This window comes from Spea bombifrons, chromosome 3 (assembly GCF_027358695.1).
Source record: "Spea bombifrons isolate aSpeBom1 chromosome 3, aSpeBom1.2.pri, whole genome shotgun sequence".
NCBI lineage: Eukaryota > Metazoa > Chordata > Amphibia > Anura > Pelobatidae > Spea > Spea bombifrons.
The window spans coordinates 40,206,358-40,228,517 of NC_071089.1; the positions used below are offsets into that span (position 1 = coordinate 40,206,358).

At 42.6% G+C, this 22,160-nt stretch overlaps 1 protein-coding gene across 2 annotated transcripts in view; it reads left to right on the forward strand.

The window, feature by feature from the left end:
• The window catches only part of AHI1 (Abelson helper integration site 1), a 263,073-nt gene that overhangs the window by 56,267 nt on the left and 184,646 nt on the right, over window positions 1-22,160 (forward strand). For both annotated transcript variants that reach the window (XM_053460103.1, XM_053460102.1), the window contains 4 exons: window positions 8,978-9,124; window positions 9,267-9,399; window positions 19,166-19,289; window positions 19,751-19,974. In XM_053460103.1, the coding sequence (XP_053316078.1) occupies window positions 8,978-9,124; window positions 9,267-9,399; window positions 19,166-19,289; window positions 19,751-19,974 (628 nt within the window). The remainder of the gene's footprint in view (window positions 1-8,977; window positions 9,125-9,266; window positions 9,400-19,165; window positions 19,290-19,750; window positions 19,975-22,160) is intronic.

Below are 22,160 nucleotides of genomic sequence, written 5' to 3' on the forward strand. Positions count from 1 at the left end.
TACCTTTCTTATTTCCAATGGGACGCAACAGGGTTGTCCACTCTCTCCATTACTTTATACGCTAGCTCTGGAGCCCTTAGCCCACAGAATACGATCCGATCCACTTATTACTGGCTTCCCCTCTCGCAATAAAGAGGCTTCTGTCCTTGGCCTGTTTGCTGACGATGTCTTGGCAGCAATTACGAACCCAGCCGTTTCCCTGCCGGCCTTACTAACGCAATTTGATTTGTATGCCCAAATCTCTTATCATAAATTGAATCTCTGTAAAACCCAAGCGTTACCGTTACACTTACCATCTGCCCTTCTTACCGATCTTAGGTCTGCTTATCTTTTTGACTGGAGGAGAGACTTTTACTCCTACTTGGGGATTAAACTGCCCAAAAATTTGGCTAAATTAAATGACTTCAATAATATATCCCTCTGGAAACAGATTTTACCTAAATTACACACTTGGCGCTCCTTTGACCTTTCGTGGTTGGGGAGAATAGCTTCGATTAAAATGATGGTTGTCCCGAAGTTGCTATATGTTTTTAGAGCAGTCCCTATCGCCATTCCGCGCCGCTTTTTACGACAAATTCAATCTGCTCTCTCAGATTACATTAATGTTGGAGGTAGGTCCAGGATTTCTAAGCAGGCGTTTGTCTCTCCTCGCTTTCAGGGAGGTTTGGGGGCACCTGATATTGAATCTTATTATCGTGCAACTATTTTGTCCCAAGCCGTTTATTTTCATTTTCAGGAGGAACTTCCTCGCTGGGTTCCCTTGGAAAACTCTTTTGCGCACCCATACTCTGTGGCCCAATTGTTGTGGTTACCCCCAAGCCTCCGCCCTCCCTTGCCCCCCCCTTCGTCCCACTACGACATGTACCCTTCAGGTTTGGTCTCAAGTAGCGAAATTCACCCCGCTTAGTTCACTTGAGCTTCTGATCCCGGACCTCAGGATTCAATCATGGGCCTCTCCTCATCCTCTCCGAGTGGGTGATTTATTTCATAGAACTACCATACGTCCTTTTATTGATTTACAAGCCCAATTTTTGCTCCCTTCGAGGGACTTCTATAAATTCCTTCAAATTTGTCATCTGTTACAATCTCACCCTCTTACGCCTTTGGTTGACATGGGCTCTCCTCACCCCTTGGTGGCTCTCTGTTGTAGATGTATGCCGTCTAGAGGTATGATCTCGCTGTGTTACAACGCTCTCCTGTCGCGCCTCTGGGAGAATAAGCGTGCTTGGGAGAGGGAACTCGGCCATGAGAGGGGTCACACATTGTGCAAACCACATTGAATTACAGAAAAAGCTGACCTGTAGGTGGTATCTCACCCCCTCCGTTTATCACACATTTTTTCCTCCAGCTCACCCGGCTGCTGGAAAGGTTGCCAGGCCATCGGCTCGTTGTTCCATGTCTGGTGGTCGTGTTCTCACATTTCCGCATCTTGGGCAGCTGTCTATGCTTTCATTTCTTCCGCTCTGGAAGTCCACCTTCCCTTTACTCCTGAGGTTGCCCTTCTCCACGTGTTTCCAGATTATGTGATTCCCCCCACCAGGAAACTTATTATACATCTTTTCCTTGCACTGAAATTGTTAATAGCTCGCCACTGAAAATCTCCCTCTGTGCCTTGCTTGTCAGAAGTGTTCCAAACTGTAGACCGTGTTCACATTCTTGAGAAGCTCTCTTTTCAAAATGACCAACAGCTGCCTCAGTATGAAAAAATCTGGTCGCCTTGGCTCCGTCACCGTTCAGATCCTTGTTGGTCTGCTCCTACATGATCGGTCATTTCTTTCCTGTTTACATGTGAGCGGGCTGCGTCCTCCCCTTAGTGTCTTACTTGCTGTACCCCCTCTTCGGCCGGGATTTGTTCTGGATTGTATGGTTCATGTTTTTTTTTTCTTGTTTTTTTCTATGTATAGTGTTCTTGGCACTGTAGAAAGCACCTTTAAATCCCGGGATATATAACCTTCACCCGTCTGGCTTTCCTTTAACTACTACAGATTCCTCGTCGTATGAAACTCCACTTACACCAGTGGCTTAAAACAATGGGTTTATTAACATAACAAATACATATATATGAGTATATAGAGAAGCGTCTGAAATACAAGGCTCTATGACTCTAACTACACTATGCTAATGACTCTATGTGTGCATGTAAGGATGGGATGTCCCTGTCACCTTGATGTTATCCTTCCTTCTTTCTTTCTGTCTCTCTCTCTCTCTCTGTTGCTCACACAACACCTTTATAGCCACCATGCCCAAACAGTCCCAGCCAATCATCTTCTGAGTTTGTGTCCACTCATCCTTAGGAAGGCACAATCTTGTACCTGCACCAGCTGCCTGTAGAGACCGCTCTTGTCCAAGAAGTTAGGTTGCCCCCACAGTGAAATTGATGGTCCTCAGGGCAAATTCAGGGTGGGTCTCTGGAATGTTGATATTGTCTCCTGCAGTCCTTTTGTTGTAGGAGATTGTAGATTGTATCTCCTGTTTATTGTTCCCACCTGGTAGAGAGATAGCCCTTTGATGTATTGTGAGTTCCTGGACATTTGGGTTTCGCCACTAGAGTAATTCCTTGAAACTGGTTTACTCAAGAGGAATCCCATTGTGTTGGGAGCCAATTGTTGTCCTTGGAGATTAATAGTTGACTTATATTTATTACAGGCACCACTTTTCGTGATTGTCTTCTTTATTGCCTAGTACGTGTGTGCGCTATTGTTCCTTTCACAACTAATGTTCAAAAATAAAAAAAAAATGAATTTAAAAAAAAAGTAATACAGTGTGAGCAGGATATTACTGTGCTGTAGAGGGATCTAGATAGAATGGGGGACTGGGCACACAAATGGCAGATGAAATTTAATGTAGATAAATGTAAAGTTATGCACTTCGGGGTAGGGAATGCACAAGCAACCTACACCCTAAACGGTAGTGAATTAGGGATAACGACAAATGAGAAATATTTGGGAATTGTTATAGACAAAAAACTAGGCAACAATGTCAGCAGTTGCTAAGGCCAGCAAGGTATTGTCGTGTATAAAAAGGGGCATCAATTCGCGGGATAAAAATACAATTTTGCCTGTGTATAAATCAATGGTAAGGCCGCACCTTGAATATGCTGTGCAATTTTGGGGACCTATTCTAAAGAAGGATATCATAGCACTAGAAAGGATGCAGAAGGGGGCTACAAAATTAATAAAAGGAATGGAGCACTACAGTTATGAAGAAAGGTTAACAAATTTAAATCTGTTTACTTTAGAAAAACGGCGCCTCAGAGGGCATATGATAGCATTATATAAACATATTTGGGGCCAATACAAACCATTGTGTGGAAATCTGTTCATAAACAGGACTATGCATAGGACACGTGGTCATGCGTTTAGACTGAAAGAAAGGAGATTTAGTCTAAGGCAGAGGAAAGGGTTTTATTTACAGTAAGGACAATAAGGATGTGGAATTCTCTGCCTGCAGAGGTAGTTTTATCGGAGTCTGTACAGACGTTTTAAACAGCAGCTGGATGAATACTTGGAAAAACATAATATTCAGAGATATAATCTTTACTTATGGGGAAACAGCTTATTGATCCAAGGAGAAATCTGACTGCCATTTTGGGGTCAAGAAGGAATTTTTTCCCCGATTAGTGCAAAATTGGAAAGAGCCAAACTGGGGTTTTTTTGCCTTCTTTTGGATCAACAGCGACAAATTAACAGATATAGGAAAGACTGAACTTGATGGACGCATGTCTTTTTTCCTGCCTATAGTGGCAGTACGTATGGGTTGTTCTTTCCCCTCAGGACAAGCTTCTGAAAGACCAATCAAAAAGTATACTCCTCCCCTCTTACCCATAAAAGCTGGCAAACTGGTAGAGTCCTCAGTTCTTTCTTGTCCCTCGTAGGGTGAACAGCTTCGTGGATTCTTCTGATGGTGCGGCACACAGGTTGTTGCTGGAGGGGTGAGTGTTTGGCTGCGGTTTAAACTTCCCGGGTGGAAGTTCCGTGCTGCGTGCCTCGTAACTGGCTTACAGAGGCAGCGTTCACTCTATCCTTTTTGGTTGCGGAGGAGGAGCATGTGGAGCTGTGTGGAACGCACGCCCAGGTGGCTATTCGTTCCACTGTGATCCTGTAGCGCGATCGTAGCATGCGCGGGATGGTTCATTTTTATGGCGCCAATTCTCATGATTTGGCAGCCTATTTTAAGCTGTGCAAACCTGACTGACCACAAGAGTCCACACGGTTGTCTTGCATTGTTTTTAATTTGTGTTTTATCTAAACATGTTGAACCCTTCCTCTCCAGAAACAGACAAACCTGCTCCTCCTGCTAAATAGCTGCTTTTAAAGCTAGATATCTAGCCTGTGCAGACTGTAATATGCCGCTCCTGGACAGCTACAGAAAAAAGACTTTCCAACAGTGTGCTGCGGACATCGTGGCAAAAGAAAAGCAAAAAGACATGCAGTCATTCTTATGCTGGTTCCAAGATAATTTATCCCAGACCTTTCAGCAGTTAAAGCTAAATCTCCTGCACCTGAGTCACCTGCAAAAGGCATTAAAGGCGGCATCGTCTGACCGTTCTTCGGGAGAATGCTCTCGCTCATCTTCTGAGACTAATTCTTATGATTCAGAGGACGGATTTGGCTTTCCACCTCAAGAAATTGACAAGTTTATTAAAGAAGTTAACTGCGTTCTTCAGTTTCAACCGAGAGCAACTAAGAAGGGTTTCCCCTATTCCTCCCAAATTAGTGGAATTGATGCAGAGGGAGTGGAATAACCCTGGCAATCGAGCTTTTATTTCTAAGCGTTTTAATCAATTCAAGTTTCAAGAAGATATTAAATGGCATGAGCTTCCAACTGGAGAGGTGCAAGTTGCACAGTTATCTAAGTAAACCGCGCTTCCTATAGGTGAGATAGCGGGACTCAGAGACGCTATGGATGAGAGAGCCGTAACAGCCGTTAGGAGAATGGTTCAGGCAGCTGTGTTTCAGAGTAAAGCAGCTTCAGCGGGAGCAGCTGTTATCAAGCCCTGTTGATATCGAAAATGGAAGATTACTTTATGGCCAGACGGGCAGTATGGTTAAGATCTTGGAAGGCGGATACAGCCTCTAAAGCAGTCTTATGTGACCTGCTGTTTGAACAAGGAAGACTTTTTTTGGTTTGCCATTGGAAGGCAAGAGAGCAGGGGTCGCCTGCAACACTTTCAGAAAGCATAGTTTGTCTACAGAAAACACATTAATAACGGAGTGGTCTAGACAAATAGTTTTTGTAGGCTACAAGATCAGGTTTTTTCACTGTTCCTCGCGACCACTTCCTGTGTTCCTCTTATCTTACAAAAAGTAAGAACAAAATTTTGTCGGCAGCAGTGTTGAAGTTGTTAGTGAAAGAGGTCATCGAACAAGTGCCCTCGGAACATCAATGGAGAGGAGTGTATTCTCAATTTTTTTTCGATTTAAAGACCATCTTCCATCGTTGTTTCGCTTAGCAACATTTCAGAATGGAAGCCATTATAGCCGTTTCCCACATCATCCGAGAAGGAGATTTCATGGTCACTATAGACCTAAAAGATGCCTATCTACACGTCCCTATGGCAGGAAGTTCCAGGAAGTTCCTGAGATTTGCTATAAGAACAAAGAATGGCCTGAAGCATTTTCATCTCAAATCTATTCTTTTCGTTTTGGCTACCGCTCCACAAGTCATCACAAAGCTTCTCTGTCCCCTGGCGGCGCAGTTGAGACGGTTTAGCCGCCATCCCGTATGTCAACAACTGGCTTCTCAAGGCATCCTGTCCAAGTCAACTAAATCACCAACTGAAGACTTCAATAGCCTTTTTAGAACAGCACGGATGGATCATAAACACAGAAAAATCTAATCTTACTCCATCCAGGAGAATCAATTTCCTAGGTTGCATTGTGGACTCTGTATCCCTCTTTTTGCACCTTACTTCTCAGAAGATCACACGGATCAAACCATCTGCAACGATATCCGATTTGTATAATCAGGAAAGCAATGAGTCTCCTGGGTTTTTAACCTCTAACATCCCAGCAGTAAGATGGGCCCGGTCAAGAATGAGACCACTTCAGTGGCAGATCCTTTCCAGCTGGTCCAGGTCTCAAGAGGAGTTAGATTCTAAGATCCAGGTGTCAAGAGTGGTTCTCCAACAGCTCAATTGATGGCTTTGTTTTCAACCAGCAGACTGGTCCATTGTCGCAACAGAGGCGCCAGAGACAGGTCGGGGTGCTCACGTTTGGTTCCAAAGAAGATGGTCGCCGGAGGAGGCAAGCCAGTCATACAACTAAAGGGATATTTTTAAAAACTCCTCTCCCTAAAAACTGCATTTTTTTGGTCGCCATCACTTCAGCTAGAAGAGCGGGTGAAATTCTGGCTCTCTCGTCATCCAGTGAGTTCATTGTCTTTCATCAGGATGAAGTAGTTCTGCATCTCCGACCGCCTTTCCTCCCTAAAGTCTTGTCGCGGACTAACATTAACCAGCCTTTAGTGTTACCCACCTTTTTTCCTAATCCTTCTTCTCCAGAAGAGATCATGTGGCATTCTTTTGGATGTTGAAAGAGCTCTTCATGTTCCTGCGTCAGACCACCTGTTTCTTCAGTTTCATGGGAAATCTGCGGGCCAGGAGTTGTCCAAATCTACTCTGGCTAGATGACTCGCTGATACTATTCGTTTAGCCTATGTATCCTGTAAAGTGGATGTATCGACTCATATTAATGCACACTATACTAGAGCTATGTCCGTTTCCTGGGCAGCTAAGGCCTTAGCTTCCCCAGAAGAAATTTGCAAAGCGGCAACCTGGTCTTCATGGAATACTTATATTAGACATTATAGGCTAGACCTTTCTGCAGCTTTGGAAGCTGCCTTTGGCCTTCATGTTCTTCAAGCGGTCAATGCCTCTATCCCACCCATGTAAGGGATCTTTCTATATCCCATACGTACTGCCACTATCCGCAGGAAAAAAACAATAATTTCTACTTTGTCTACTTTAGGAAATAGACGACAGACATATGAGTGCTGCCAGCATTGCTGCAGAGGTTGAAGGGGTGGGGGGTCAGCCTGTCAGCGCTCAGGCCATACGCCGCACACTGCACAAATTGGTCTGCACGGCTGTTGTCCCAGAAGGAAGCCTCTTCTAAAGACGATGCACAAGAAAGCCCGCAAACAGTTTGGTGAAGACAAGCAGACTAAGGACATGGATTACTGGAAGAGTCTCACAAGTCTAAACAGGTCCAGGAATGCCTCTAGTGTGTGTGTGTGTGTGTGTGTGTGTGTGTGTGTGTGTGTGTGTGTGTACTGGCCACTTTATTAGGTACACCTGTTCAATTGTTAACACAAATAAGCTAATCAGCCAATCACATAGCAGCAACTCAATAGATTTAGGCATGTAGATGTGGTTAAGACAACTTGCTGAAGTTCAAACTGAACATCGGAATGGGGAAGAAGGGGGATTTAAGTGACTTTGAACGTGGCATGGTTGTTGATGCCAGACAGGCTGGTCTGAGTATTTCAGAAACTGCTGAGCTACTGGGATTTTCACGCACAACCATTTCTAGGGTTTACAGATGGTCCGAAAAAGAGAGAGTATCGAGCGTCAGTTGTGTGGACAAAAATATCTTGTTTATGTCGGAGGAGAATGGGCAGACAATGATGATGCAACAGTAACTTAAATAACCACTTGTTACAACCAAGGTATGCGGAATGCCATCTCTAAATGCACAACACATTGAACCTTGAAGCAGATAGGCTACAGCAGCAGAATACCACATCGGGTGCCACTCCTGTCACACATGTACATCATTAATGGTGTACAGAGAAAGTTTAAATTGCTTGAGAGTCTCTTCTGGGTTAAAATGCAAAGCAGTCACAAAACATTCAGCTCATTGGCAAGCAATTCCATAGGCCTTGCCAAACCTGTGATGCTTTCACGAAGCAGCATGCTAAACAATAAATGGCCCTATAATGTAACGGAATTCCCGTATTTTGTGAACAGTATTTACAGGTTATACGCCGAATGTTTGTTTTGTGTACATATTGGTCTTTTTGTTATTATTGTAGCAGCAACCCAGGAATCTGAATGTGTATACCTTTTATTCCTTTTAGCATGTTTGTATGTATTTGGTGCTGGTCATAAGAATCTCGGACAGTATTCTGTACCTTGCACTGGCCAGCCCTTCTCTTGAAATGCTCCACACCAGGGACCCATATATATATATATATATATATATATATATATATATATATATATATATATATATATATATATATATATATATATATATATATATATATATATATATATATATATATATATATATATATATATATATATATATATATATATATATATATATATATATATATGAAACCAAAGAAAAAATGGGCACTCACGGGTCTTTGCAGTAAAGTGCATTAAGCACAATTTTATTTCAACCAGCACAGCCAACGTTTCGGACCACCTCCGGTCCTTTCTTTGCCTTGAGAAAGGACCGGAGGTGGTCCGAAACGTTGGCTGTGCTGGTTGAAATAAAATTGTGCTTAATGCACTTTACTGCAAAGACCCGTGAGTGCCCATTTTTCTTTGGTTTCATATATTTGGCTATTTTTGGAGCACCTGGGCAAATAAAAGCCTGTGTATATTAATAAATTCTCTGAGTGTGCAGCCGCTCCCTTTGGTTTGTGTGTATATATATATATATATATATATATATATATATATATATATATATATATAATTTGTACCTCATCCATGCAAAGAATCTACACAAGACATCTCCCTGGGGCTTCAATAGAATAGAGATATGGTAAAGAGGTTTGGTAGCTGTTCAACCAAACATTCAAATGAGGGAGATGTGTGATCAACATGTGGTTGACAGTGCTCAAAGCTGGTTAGTCTAAGACATGTTGGCTCTAACATCTCAGAAATTGCAACAAACCGTGGCATTGGATAAATGCATCTAGTGCTAGCAAGTGTATGAAATTTGCCTTAATCTACTTTCAGGTAAATCCAACGTTAGGTAATGACATAGTCCTCCAACAGGAGGCTGTAAGCAATATGTCTGACTTCCAAAACGACCTACAAGTTGTGGAGTCTGGAAAGGATAAACACAAGAAAGGACTTCCTAACTGGACAAGACTAACTGCTCAGGTGAGATATTGTTTTGTTCAAGAGAATACTAATATGCATATAAGAACCCATACAAAGATCTTTGGTTTGCTGTCAAAACTGTTTGACCCACGTACCTAATCTGTTTTTCTTGCAAAATGATAGTTTGTTTTTTTCTGCACAGGCATGCCGGATTCCAAATAAACATTTTTTATCGCTCCCCGCTGGCAACAAGGGATGCTTCTGTATCAGTTTCTCAAATGACGGTAGAACCTTAGCTGCAGCATGTGCATGTAGAGATGGGTATCCTGTATACTGTAAGTTTTGTTCATTTGCACACATTTTCCACTCTCCACTTTATAAAGTGAAGCAAATCTCCATAGTAATCAGTGAACTGTACCTTTTGTTGGGTTCAACACTTTTACCATCCTGCTCCAAAATTATGATTTGTAGACTATATTTCCATGATTTCATCTGATTACTACGTCTTTTTTTTTTTCTTCGTGCGGCTGCCTTACAAGTGGGTATTAACCTCTGTCTGTGATTAGTCAGTAAGGACTTATAACAGATGACCTTTTGATGGGACTGACCTGTATCCCGACTGGATACACCAGCCAAATCGTGGTTCCTTCTGCTGGTTAACCCCTTCAACGCTAGACGAGTCTAACGTTGGCAAGACAAAGTGGGACAGCAATGTAGTGGAGTTGTGCTGGCAGTGCGGCTAACCGGAGCTTAGCTACACAGTGCTAATGTTGTCCGAAATCCCCTCCCTGGTGCTCTCGCTGCCCCTGGGGGCCATCTCCCAGGCATTCACTCAGTTGCTCGGGAGTAATGCCGCCTGCATCCCCTCCCTGGTGTTCCTGTTTTGCTAGGTAGTGTGACAGAACCCTCCATCACTGGGGTCCCTGGAGAGGCCTGAGAGCCAGCCTCCTCCCTATTGACTATGGGCCCAGGCCTTGTAGAGACTTCTGTGTGTGGCTACAGGGGTTCAGTCTGCTGATGTACCCCATGTTTTAGCACTCAGAGTCTCAGAACTGTAACGTCAGCTGGACATCCTGTGGTAGGAAGAAGGCTGATTATCTGTACATTGTTAATTGTATAGGTGTGAAGTGTTTCCCCTGTTATTGTGTGAGTTAGCCCTTGTCTTAAGACCCCCTGTAGGTATGACTTGGTGTCACTGCTGCGTACCTAATTATCCATTACATAACAGGTAGCTGTTAATCCTGTGAGCTCCTGTTATCCCTGTGTCCTGGCCATTGTCTGTCTCAAGCCAATTATATGTCTATCGTCATTCCACGTCTACGTCCCCAGTTAATGTAATTATTTATGTCTCGTGTCATCCTGTTCTTCCCCCGGATATTGTGTTGCAGGATTTGATCTAATTACGTCCTTCCTGACATGGTAATTGGATCATGTGATATTTGTCTTGCCCCTTTTCTACTTGTGCATATATAGTTCTGTATTTGGCTTTAATAAATGAGTCCTGTTTTCACCTCAACATGAGTGTTGCCTGATGTTTGGAGTGGGCTGTAGCCTCGCTGTGTAGCTAAGCTTCGGCTAGCCACAGTGCCAATGCAGCTTCGGTGCAGCGACGTCCCTCCTATCTACAACTCTGGTTCTGCCTGGTGCTGAAGGGGTTACTTGTTGGTGTCCCGGCAGGAGGAAGCAACGTTTGGCGGGAGTACCCAGTCGGGGTACAGGTCGGTCCCGTCACAGGTAGATGGCCAGCTCTCCTATCTCCCAGGCCCTCACACACACCCTGAGGAGTAATGCGTCCTCTATGGAGCTGCCGTTGGGGAGATGGGCCGGCTGCCCTTTTTCCCCAGACAGTGAGGAGGTCCTAATGTAATTGTTTCAGCTGGGGAGGCAGGGCCGGATGGTTTGAGGTCGTTGCAGTCGGTCTCTGGGGCTACAGACAGAAGTTGGCAGAGACCAGCAGGATCCTGCCCGGATCCCAGCGCTTCTGCTGGGATTTCCCCAGTCTCTGTGGCATACTGTTGAGTACGGTCAAACAGTTTTGATACGCCTTCTCTAGTTCCCACTCCTGTGTAACTAAAAAGTCTAGATCAGTCGTCTGGAGACCATTCTGTCGCAGTCCCCAAATATGCTTGCTCTGCATGTCACTGCAAAGCCCAATATCAAATTCCAGCTCTCCCTCCTGGTGAACCAGCTTTTCCAAGACGAAGCAGACAACAAGCGCAGCTATAATAACATAATTAGATCTGAAGTATAATCCCATCACTTCCAGGCAGCCCAGCACCTTCATACAGTCTTATGGACAGCAATGCCCACCCGATAAAGAGTCATTATTTCGGGGTGATCCTGAGGGAGCAGTGTCAATCCCGAGTTAACAATGGAGAGCTCAGGGTCCTTGGATGTTATGTCTTAATCCGATGTCAGTACCCTGAACAATAGCGTTGGAAACATCTGTGCGGTAGCAGGGCGTATGAGTTTCATAGCTACGGATGGGTAATCCCTAGTTCTAAAGATGGGTAATTAAACCAGGGTTCCCAAATGAGCTCCCTCTCCCTAACCACCTCAGAGTGTTGCCCACCGCTAGCATAGTGTAACCCCAAAAGAGTGACAGGTGTCCGTAGAGACGCAGTTCCAAATGTTGGCAGGCATTGCCGTAGTACCTAGCCACTACATAGTTCCATGGATTTGCGGCTAGGTCCTGGTCAGGTGCATGGAGCTCCCATAGCCGGCTAGTCAATGGGAGTCTGGTTAGGGCAGACCAGAAGGGGTTTTCCGGGTCACTCTGTGCCCTCCAATGAGCAAATTATGACTTAGACATAAGAGGGGACTGGGCAGGCATGCAAGGAGTTTCCCCAGGAATCCATCAGTGCTCCCCTGCCGAACTCAAGCTTACCCCATGTGTCCTCAGCCTCAGGGGGTTGCTATGACAAACCCCTCCTCCTTTTACTAACTGTGTTTTTTCCTGTCCTTAAGGACAGGTCTGACTGCAGGATCCTAATCTCCACAAACTTGATATACTTCACCTCGACTTGATACTAGGCTGCTTCTTTGCAGTCTACCTGGGGAATAGTCCTCCTGAAACACAGTAAAGACCGTGGGCCATGATGCATTGACAATTATCTATGTCCAGAGAGCGAAAGATGCCTTCTCCCACATCCTTCCCCAGAAGCCTTTTCAGTCCAATATTTCTTCAACACAACGGACCAATCAAGAGCAGCATATGTAGCGAACTCACGTTGTGGTTGCTACCCACTGATTTAAAACACGAAAATGGTGTTCAAGTTTTAAAGCCACAAACAACGAAAATATGCAGATAGCTTGGTATTTCAGAAAGCAGTGCCGAGGAGGTTCTATTTTTCTGTGTACGTCGTACAGATCATTTGAATACTTGCTACAGATGGCCTGTAAAATAAATTTTACACACAGTGTTTGATGTGTTTGTGTATATGCTATGCTATATGACTTCTCTTGTAGAATGTCACAAGCTAATGACCACCCTTTTGACCCTGGTGGTGGGCCCAAAGGAGCAAAGTTGGATAAAACTAAGCAGATTGTCTGCCAAGCTTGTGTTGTGGAAATCAAACGTTGTGCTGACCACCAGACTTCTTTGATTGTATAAAAGTTTTTACCGGATACAAGCAGCTGCAGGGAGATCTGCACAAAAGCAGGCAAATCTAACATTTTTACATTTTCACATACTATATATACATTGATAACAAAAGAAAATAAGTAAACTCCTACTAAAGGCTGGCACAGTTGTACTTTCTCTGGGTTTACCATAAAAGGCAAAAGCCTAACCTACATAACATTAATATGTATGATATGGGTGGGGTTTCAGTTATTTAACCCCTTGATGACAATTGCCGGTCCGGGCACGTCACGGAAAAACAAGTCGTTTACGGCAAATGACGTGCCAGGACCGTCATTTGTTAAAACGGGTGAAAAAATCGATCCGTGATCGATTTTTTTTCACTAAAACAGTGTTGCTCTAATGCCTCGACCTCGAGGCATTCAGCAACACCACGATCGGCACTAGGGGCCGTCTCTGGCCCCTCCCCGGGGCGTCAACATCTGCCATACATTGTATGGCGGCGGACGCCCGTTTTAAAAGCGTTTAGGAGGCGATCAACATAGACTAAAAGTACAAATATACTTAGAGAATACAAGCACAAGATTTTTGTAATTATTTTCATTTAAGTGTGAAAAAGAAAGTGGTTAGAAATTTTAATTCCATGGATAGAATCTAGAAAGATGTGAACCTGTATCTGTGGATTTAGAAGCCACAACGATTTCCTTATAAATTCATAACCTAAATGAATCCCCTAGGTACTAGTCAAGTCATGACTTTATGTGAACATTCTTGTTACAAAGTACCCAGTCACCAGGCGTTCAACTTTCTTTCTGATCTGAGTTCTGGTGGCTTGAGAACCCTGTTGAGATATAACTCAAATCATAATGGTTAGTTTATCAATATTCTAATACAATCTGACATTGCACGTATATAAATATTCTTGAGATATGGATGTCATTGTATCCTAAACTGATATTTCCTAGTGAACACAATTATAATCTCCCATAAATTTAATACTAAAAAATATTCCTGATAGAAATACAGTTAGGGAACTATTCCAATGAAGGGATATGGGTGTATTCTATTATATATTTTCCAAGTCCAATCTGCTTAATCCATTTTACACGCATTATAACAATATCCATGTTCCTATCCAACATTCATTCATACTTCATTCATATCACACACACACCGGTAAAGCAGATTGGAGTAGAAACAACTTTTACGATAGCAGTTATCTTATGAGCATTGTATTCACTAGTGTTAGTACTACCATATAACTTTGCTTACTGCAAAGTCTTAAGTAGAATTTTTTTTTTCTAACCATTTTTTTTATAGTTTACCTCACAGTTTTCCCAGCTGGCCAGGCTGAGGCAACTGTCAGGCATCCTGTACATACTTAAAAACATTACTCCAGGGAATTTTCAAAACGTAATCCCCAAAATACAAAAAGAAAAACTAATATCAAGTTACAAATATATTATTTAGCCTATTTTGTTTAAATATGCATTTCCTGTACATCACTTTAATAATAATAAAATAATTAGGCTGTTATTTGCTAGTATAATTGTCCATGGGTGTTATGGTGGAGCAAAGCTACAGTCTCTTTCAATGTTCCTTTATGCACAGAATAGGCAAGTTTGACACTTACATAAACCACATTTACAATAACTACAAATCTCTTATCCACTTCCTAGAATGTTCAAATTAATATCTGACAACAATTCTAGAACAATCAAACAATTCTATTTCTTTACCCAATGATAACATCATACCAGTTACAAATCATTCATAGAACCACCACCAATAGCAGCCCATCCCATTACGTCCTTTTACTTCCATAACAGTACAACTCACAAACACTCGTAATAGTTTTGTGCACATCTTAGAAATACATACATACACTCTTTACTTCTATTGCATTCTTATTCACACACATACAAGGGTGACGTCATTTCTTCAGTTTTCTGCGCCTTTATTCTTAGAGAGGCATGCCAGTAATTCTAAACATTTTTATTTAATCATTTTTCTTAGACTTTTGCATTATGTGCCAATTTCATATTACATTTAACCCTTTAATGACAAAGCCCGTACATGTACGGGCTCAAAATGCATTGTTTTCAATGGGTTTAGGGACCGCCCATTGTCCTTAAGGGGTTAATCAAAGGTACCTTCTCAGGGAATTGCAGTTTTATCTTATTCCCCAATTTGCTCCAATAAATAATTTTATATACCTCACGTGAATTCCTGGTAATTAAATACCAAACCGGGGTTCCCTTTTCCTGGGACCACCACTTCCTTGGAACTAATTTTGCACAATCATACACCAAGAACTTATTTTTCCTGGACCAGATACAATTACACAATTATCTACTTGTGCTTGCTCTGAGTCCATTACATCAACATCACCACAGCCAGTCTCCTCCCTTAAAGGTATTTATATTAATAGCCGGGACCTTCTATCAAATATAACCTGACTGTCCTTCAACCGTCCTCAGGGGTCTCATGTGTACCACTTCATTCAGCCTTCAATTTAACATGCAACTGGGATTTCCTCAGATCACCCTTGCAATCAAGATACCCTGGCCAACACCCGAAAGGCTAGCAGGGGTCTTGGGGCGGCTGCAGTCTGATTATTACCCAGTCCTGACCCACCTGGGTCTTAGTCACACAGCACTCACACATGTTCCAGTATCCCTGATCTAGGTATACAACCTTAATATTAACGTTTATACATTCAAAGTAAAAAGATCCCGTCACCAGGAATATCTTACCTTCCACGGGAACAATACCACTCACAGGAGACACAAACAATAGACATTTCAAAAGGTGTCTTACCTCTTAATAGCGCGCTGGGATTGTGTGTCCTGGAGAGAGTCCCAAGGAAAGGTTCGATCAGGTTTCCTGGATGTTGGGATCCTGCTAACTACGCCAAAAACTGTTGTGGAAATCAAACGTTGTGCTGACCACCAGACTTCTTTGAATGTATAAAAGTTTATTCCGGATACAAGCAGCTGCAGGGAGATCTGCACAAAAGCAGGCAAATCTAACAGCTTTACATTTTCACATACTATATATACATTGATAAAAAAAGAAAATAATAAACTCCTACTAAAAGCTGGCACAGTTGTAATATCTCTGGTTTTACCATAAAAGGCAAAAGCCTAACCTACATAACATTAATATGTATGACATGGGTGGGGTTTCAGTTATTTAACCCCTTGATGACAATTGCCGGTCCGGGCACGTCACGGAAAAACAAGTAGTTTACGACAAATGACGTGCCAGGACCGTCATTTGTTAAAAGGGGTGGGGTTAGGAGACACCGTGGTCAGGTAGGACTCCAGGACAGAACAGGTCAAACAAACCGAGGTCAGGTTTCCGGAGAGCAGGATAGTCATATAACGGAGCCGAGGTCAGGATTCAGGAAAACAGGATAAACGAAACGTAGCCGAGGTCAGGAATCAGGAAATCAACGAAGTCAGACAAGCCAGGATCATACACGGGAATACGGAATCAAAACGCTATCTGGGTACTAGCACAGGGCATAGACAACCAACAGAAGGCAATGTCAGACAGAACTGAAGAGGTTTAAATAGGACCCGCAGAGGAAGTTCAAATCTCCCGCCAAACCTCATGACGTCACTTCCAATGTCCGGGAATCGCCACCATGATGATTGTGGTGCAATCTCCCCTCATATACGCCACTAGAGGGCGCGCGAGTGCCGAAACCGGACACCGTGTTCCAGGAGGTCTGCCTCTCCTGCGCGGCAGTTCAGAAGCTAACGGCGGGAGTGGCACCGCGTTAGAGGGCGGCCTCCCTCTCCTGCGAGGCGGCTGTTGCGGTTGTAGCCGTGCGTTGGAGGGGGGTCTCCCTCTCCTGCGTGGCGGCTCCGGTGGCCGTGCGTTGGGGGGTCTCCCTCTCCTGCGTGGCGGCTCCGGTGGCCGTGCGTTGGAGGGGGGTCTCCCTCTCCTGCGTGGCGGCTCCGGTGGCCGTGCGTTGGAGGGGGATCTCCCTCTCCTCCGTGGCGGCTCCGGTGGTCGTGTGTTGGAGGGGGGTCTCCCTCTCCTGCGTGGTGGCTGCGGAGGCAACATGGGAGCCGGGGGCAGGTAAGTAACAATTTGATGGGGTAAATTGAATTGGCCGGGTTCAACAATGTCCCAATTAACACGGGGGGAAGGATAGCCACACATCTAATTTCCAATTAGAAAAATGCACATGTACCAAATGTGGCCTTTTAGTTCCCTCAAAAAATGACAAACCCATGCATGTGGGTTATCACTGTACTCAGGAGATGTTGTTGAACACATATTGGGGTGTCGTGTGACAGCGGCATATACCAGGAGCTGTAAATTCATACATAACAACATAGGTGTGTGGTGGAAAAATACACACAAAAGAATACTACTGCAAACTTTGAAAAAATTATGGTGCTAAAATGTTTGCATGCAAAGAGTTAAAATACCAGCATTTAAAATACCCTGGGGTGTCTAGTTTTCAAAAATATATGGTTTTGTTGGGCACACTGAAATGGCCCGGCTCAAAGATGTACCAAATAGGACATGGGCAGTGGATCCCCAAATGCCAAAGTTCAACATTGAAAAATGTGCATGCCCCAAATGTGGCCCTTTTGCCCCTAAACAGCCAGGCAAAATCATTCATGTGAGGTATGACTGTACTTAGGAGATGTTGCTGAACACATATTGGGGTGTTTTATGATAGTGAAGTATACCAGAACCTTTTAATTCATACCTGAAGTAAGATGTGTGTGACAAAACAAATGCAAAAAAATGACTACCACAAAGTTTGACAAAGACTGGTGGTAGATATGGTGCATGGAAAGAGTTAAAATACTAGCATTTAAAATACCGTGGGGTGTCTAGTTTTCAAAAATATATGGCTTTATTGGGCATACTGAAATGGCCCAGCTCAAAGATGTACCAAATAGGGCATGGGCAGTTGATCGCCAAACGCCAAAGTTCAACATTGAAAATGCGCATGCCCCAAATGTGGCCCTTTTGCCCCCAAACAGCCAGGCAAAATCATTCATGTGAGGTATGACTGTACTTAGGAGATGTTGCTGAACACATATTGGGGTGTTTTATGATAGTGAAGTATACCAGAACCTTTTAATTCATACCTGAAGTAAGATGTGTGTGAAAAAACAAATGCAAAAAAAATGACTACCACAATGACTACCAATGACTGGTGGTAGATATGGTGCGTGGAAATAGTTAAAATACTAGCATTTGAAATACACTGGGGTGTTTAGTTTTCAAAAATACCGTATTTGCTCGATTATAAGACGACCCCCCTAAATCTGAATATTAACTTAGGAAAAAAAGAAAAAGCCTGAATATAAGACGACCCCAAAGGAAAAAAGTTTTACCAGTAAATGTTAATTCATGTAAACTATTTTTTTTTAATAAAAGCTATGATTGAGAAAGATATTTTTTTTGTTTTTATTTCCTTGTATTTTCCAACCTGCCCCCCATTTACGCACATCTGCCCCCAGGCTTGCCACACCAATATGGCACTGTGGCCCATGATATGCCTTTTAACCCTCTATATGCCACTGTGCCCCGGCAATACAGCAGGAAGCACCGGTAAGTGTGTGTATGATGGGGTGAGACAGGAGGATCCAGGTCCCCTGCAGCGATGCGGGGGATCTGGATCTTAGTCTCCTAATCAGACCTCTATTTGAGGTCTGATTAGAAGACGACCCCGATTAGAAGACGAGGGGTATTTTTCAGAGCATTTGCTCTGAAAAAAACCTCGTCTTATAATCGAGCAAATACGGTATATGATTTAATGGAGTATTTTGCATTTGTGTATATGTGAGATGTCCATTAAAGAAGAAAGCCTTTTTCACGTTTAACCAGGCAGGCTTCCAAAAAGGCTTGAATGACACCCAGTTGCTGCCTGTAGGCTTAAAGGCAGTAATTTGTAAATGTAGAAAAATGTGTATGTGACAAGGCTTGTGGAAGTCATTGTTGCTCATGAAGCCTTTAGTAAAATCCTCACACAGATCTTCACAGAGAATGTTGCTGCCTACCCCTGGTTCTTGAAAAAATATTGGTCTTCTTATATAAAGAATACGCTGTTTATAAGGTTGCCATATTGTTATAACTATTGGAAAACTCTAAAAATTGACCCAGCCTACCATGGAGAAAAATGGGCAATGACTTTTGTCTCTCAAAGGGTTAAAAGCATGATAGTACTATGATGAGTACTGATTCAGCTCCATGGTTAGCATCAGTTCGGACTAGTGGGAGGCTAACCGATAGATGGCCATATAGTATGAGGCATCCACAATATTTATGCTTGAAATACATGTTTTTAAATAGCATTTGCAGTATTTACTTTATTACCTGCCTTTACATTGTCTTAATAACATGATTTAGCCATGGGAAACATTCTCCATATGGGGGTTGAATATAATATTTAATCACTATTTTTTGTTTATTAACCCACTTGTACCCGTAAAGCATTCTTGAAGAGTATATTAGTGTTTGTAATATTTCTTTTTTCCTAGTATATGAAATCCCTTCAGGACAGTACCTCAGGGAACTTCATGGTCACCTAAACCTAGTCTATAGTCTTTGTTGGTCCAAAGATGATAACCACTTACTTTCCTCTTCATCTGATGGAACAGTCAGGTTAGTGGATTTATTGTGCATTGTGTTTGTCTTTTCCTTTTATTTTTCAGATCTCTAACTATTTACACTATAGAAAGAACTAATTGCAATAGTGCAAATTTTAACTTTTGTATTTTCTGTAAAACTTTCAAACCTTTAAGCTGATATTTCCAAGTGTAATGACCTTGTGGTATCACAAATGTTCAATAGGAATGACTAGTAGTACAATTATGATTTCACATTTAAAAAGAAACACACAAAATAATTTTTCATTATATTTTGTGACTTTTTCAAAATAACATTTCAATAGGAATGACTAGAAATAACATTTCAATAGGAATCAATTATGATTTGACATGTAAAAAGCATAAAATACATTTTCTTTGTACTTTGTGACCCTTTCAAAATAATAATCTAATATTAGATAATTGCTGTAAAAATGTTTGTCATTTTCTTACCACTGAAATTAATTTTTCTCCAAGATTGTGGATGGTTGGAGGCAAATCTTCTTTAAAGGTTTTGCCTCATCCTTCATTCGTCTACGCGGCCAAGTTCCACCCGTTGTCTTCTTATTTGGTGGTAACTGGATGCTTTGATGCTGTGATCAGAGTGTGGAATGTACGAGCAAAAGAAGTCAATGGCCAACTTTTACAAGAATTTGATGGCCATAAAAGTTTCATCAACACTCTGTGCTTTGATGAAGACGGTATGTAATCAGCAGGCTTAAGGGTAAAATATGAGTAAATATTCAAGACATTGCTTCAAGATAATTTAGAAAAGTACCAAGCTATGGCCATAAGTCTCCATAGTCTGTCAATGTTTGTACAATTTTAAGTTATTCACATTGATTTAAATTTGGTGTCTCATTACAGTACTACAGCGGTTATAACATAGTGACAGTTACACATCTGATGATAAACTTATTTAGATGTACTTTCATCCGATGAGGATGCTGGACAGGCTGGGACTAACAGGTTCAAGTATACAGCGATGACACTTCTGCTCAATGGATGAAATTATACATGTAGTTTATTAACCTACTCAAAATACATGTTTAACAACCAGAGCAATGAAACAGGTTATCCTTGCGTCCCTGCACTGGGAGACCCTGAAGATATGCGCTGCTTTAGATTGGGAGACTGTTCTATGGCTCATCATTTCTCAAAGGTTCCCACTTTTATATCTTTAGTAATACATGAAAGTCTCTGAGGAATGGTCTACCAGAAGGTGCCAATTAACTCTTATCTAAAAACTTGTAGTTGCTTTCAGTAGAGTGTAGTTACTAATCTAGAAACTTGTCCTTGCACAGGGTACAAGAATGTGTAGGGTTATGTTTTTTTTTGCATGAAACAAGCTTAAAAGCAACACTAAGTTACACAAAAAACAAAACATGCCTCTTTATCCTTTCATTAACAATTAACCCTTACACCAACATGTCTTCACACTATAAACCTTTTTGTGTCACAATTCTCTTCCAGGCACTGCACTTCTGTGGTGGAAAGCTGCTGATAAACATGTTAATGTATTTGAAAACCTTATACCGTATTTGCTCAATTATAAGATGAGGTTTTTTTCTGAGCAAATGCTGTGAAAAAGACCCCTCGTCTTATAATCGGGGTCGTCTTATAATCAGACCTCAAATAGGTCTGACTGAGATCCAGATCCCCCGCAGCTCTGGAGGGGACCTGGATCCTCCTGTCTTATGCCCCCCCTCCCACAGTGCTTCTGACTCCCCGGTGTGTAGCCGGGCCGGCATGTAGACGTCAATGCGATTCGCGTAGACAACTTCCTCTGCAGACGGAAGGAGGTGCGGTTAGTAGCGGGGGTTGTCTGCGTCCATCGCGCAGACCTTCCCTGGCTGTCGGTGAGGAGAGTTCCAGTGCAGGTAATTCTCACTGACAGCCGGGGACGTTCTGTGCGATGGACGCAGACAACCCCGCTGGTAACCGCATCTCCTTCTGGCTGCAGCGGAAGTTGCCTACGCAAATCGCGTAGAATCAGAAGCACCGGTAGGTTAGGGGTGGGGGGAGTTAAATGGGGGGCATAAGGCATTTCTGGGGCAGAGTGGCAAGCCTGGGGGCAGATGTGCATAACTGGGGGGGCAGGTTGGAAAATAAAAGGAAATAAAAACAAAATATTTTTCTCAATCATAGCTTTTATTAAAAAAAATTTTTTTACATAGTTTACATGAATTATCATTTACTGGTACAACTTTTTTCCTATAAGGTCGTCTTATATTCAGGCTTTTTCTTTTTTTCCTAAATTAATATTCAGATTTTGGGGGGTTGTCTTATAATCGAGCAGATATGGTAATTAGGGATTAATCTAGCCTTGGTGCTGTATTAATCTAAATTTTAATAAAGACATTATCATTCTTTACTGATAATTTCTTTTGCTGCTGAAGGTTAACAGCCATAATAGAAAACAACAAGCAACAGGACCCCATAACAGTCCCAACGTCCAGCAACTCCTCCTCTTTGCAGTGACGATGAACAGGTAGGCCAAAACATCACGAAACCGAAGACTGGAACTGAAACCTCAGAAGAGGCAGGAAGCCCACAGGGAACCAGAGCCGGAACCACTCAGAGTTGCAGAGCGACCTGAAAAACAGATGACATGACAATACCAGGCAAACAATCTGGTCACACCTGGAATAAAACAGCATGTAAGCAACAGCAAATCTGCACCAACAAATACACAGAAAGAACGTCCGAGAGAGAAGCCGACGGGTATGCCTGCATACACTGCACCACGCAGAGCTTGGGTCTGTCAGGGAAATAAGGGTAAGAAACCGAATGAGATTGTCCTCCTAAAAATGGAGACTGACACACCAACAGGAGAAAATGAAAAGGAGTCAACATCAAACACCTGAAAGTCAGCCACCTGCCGAAA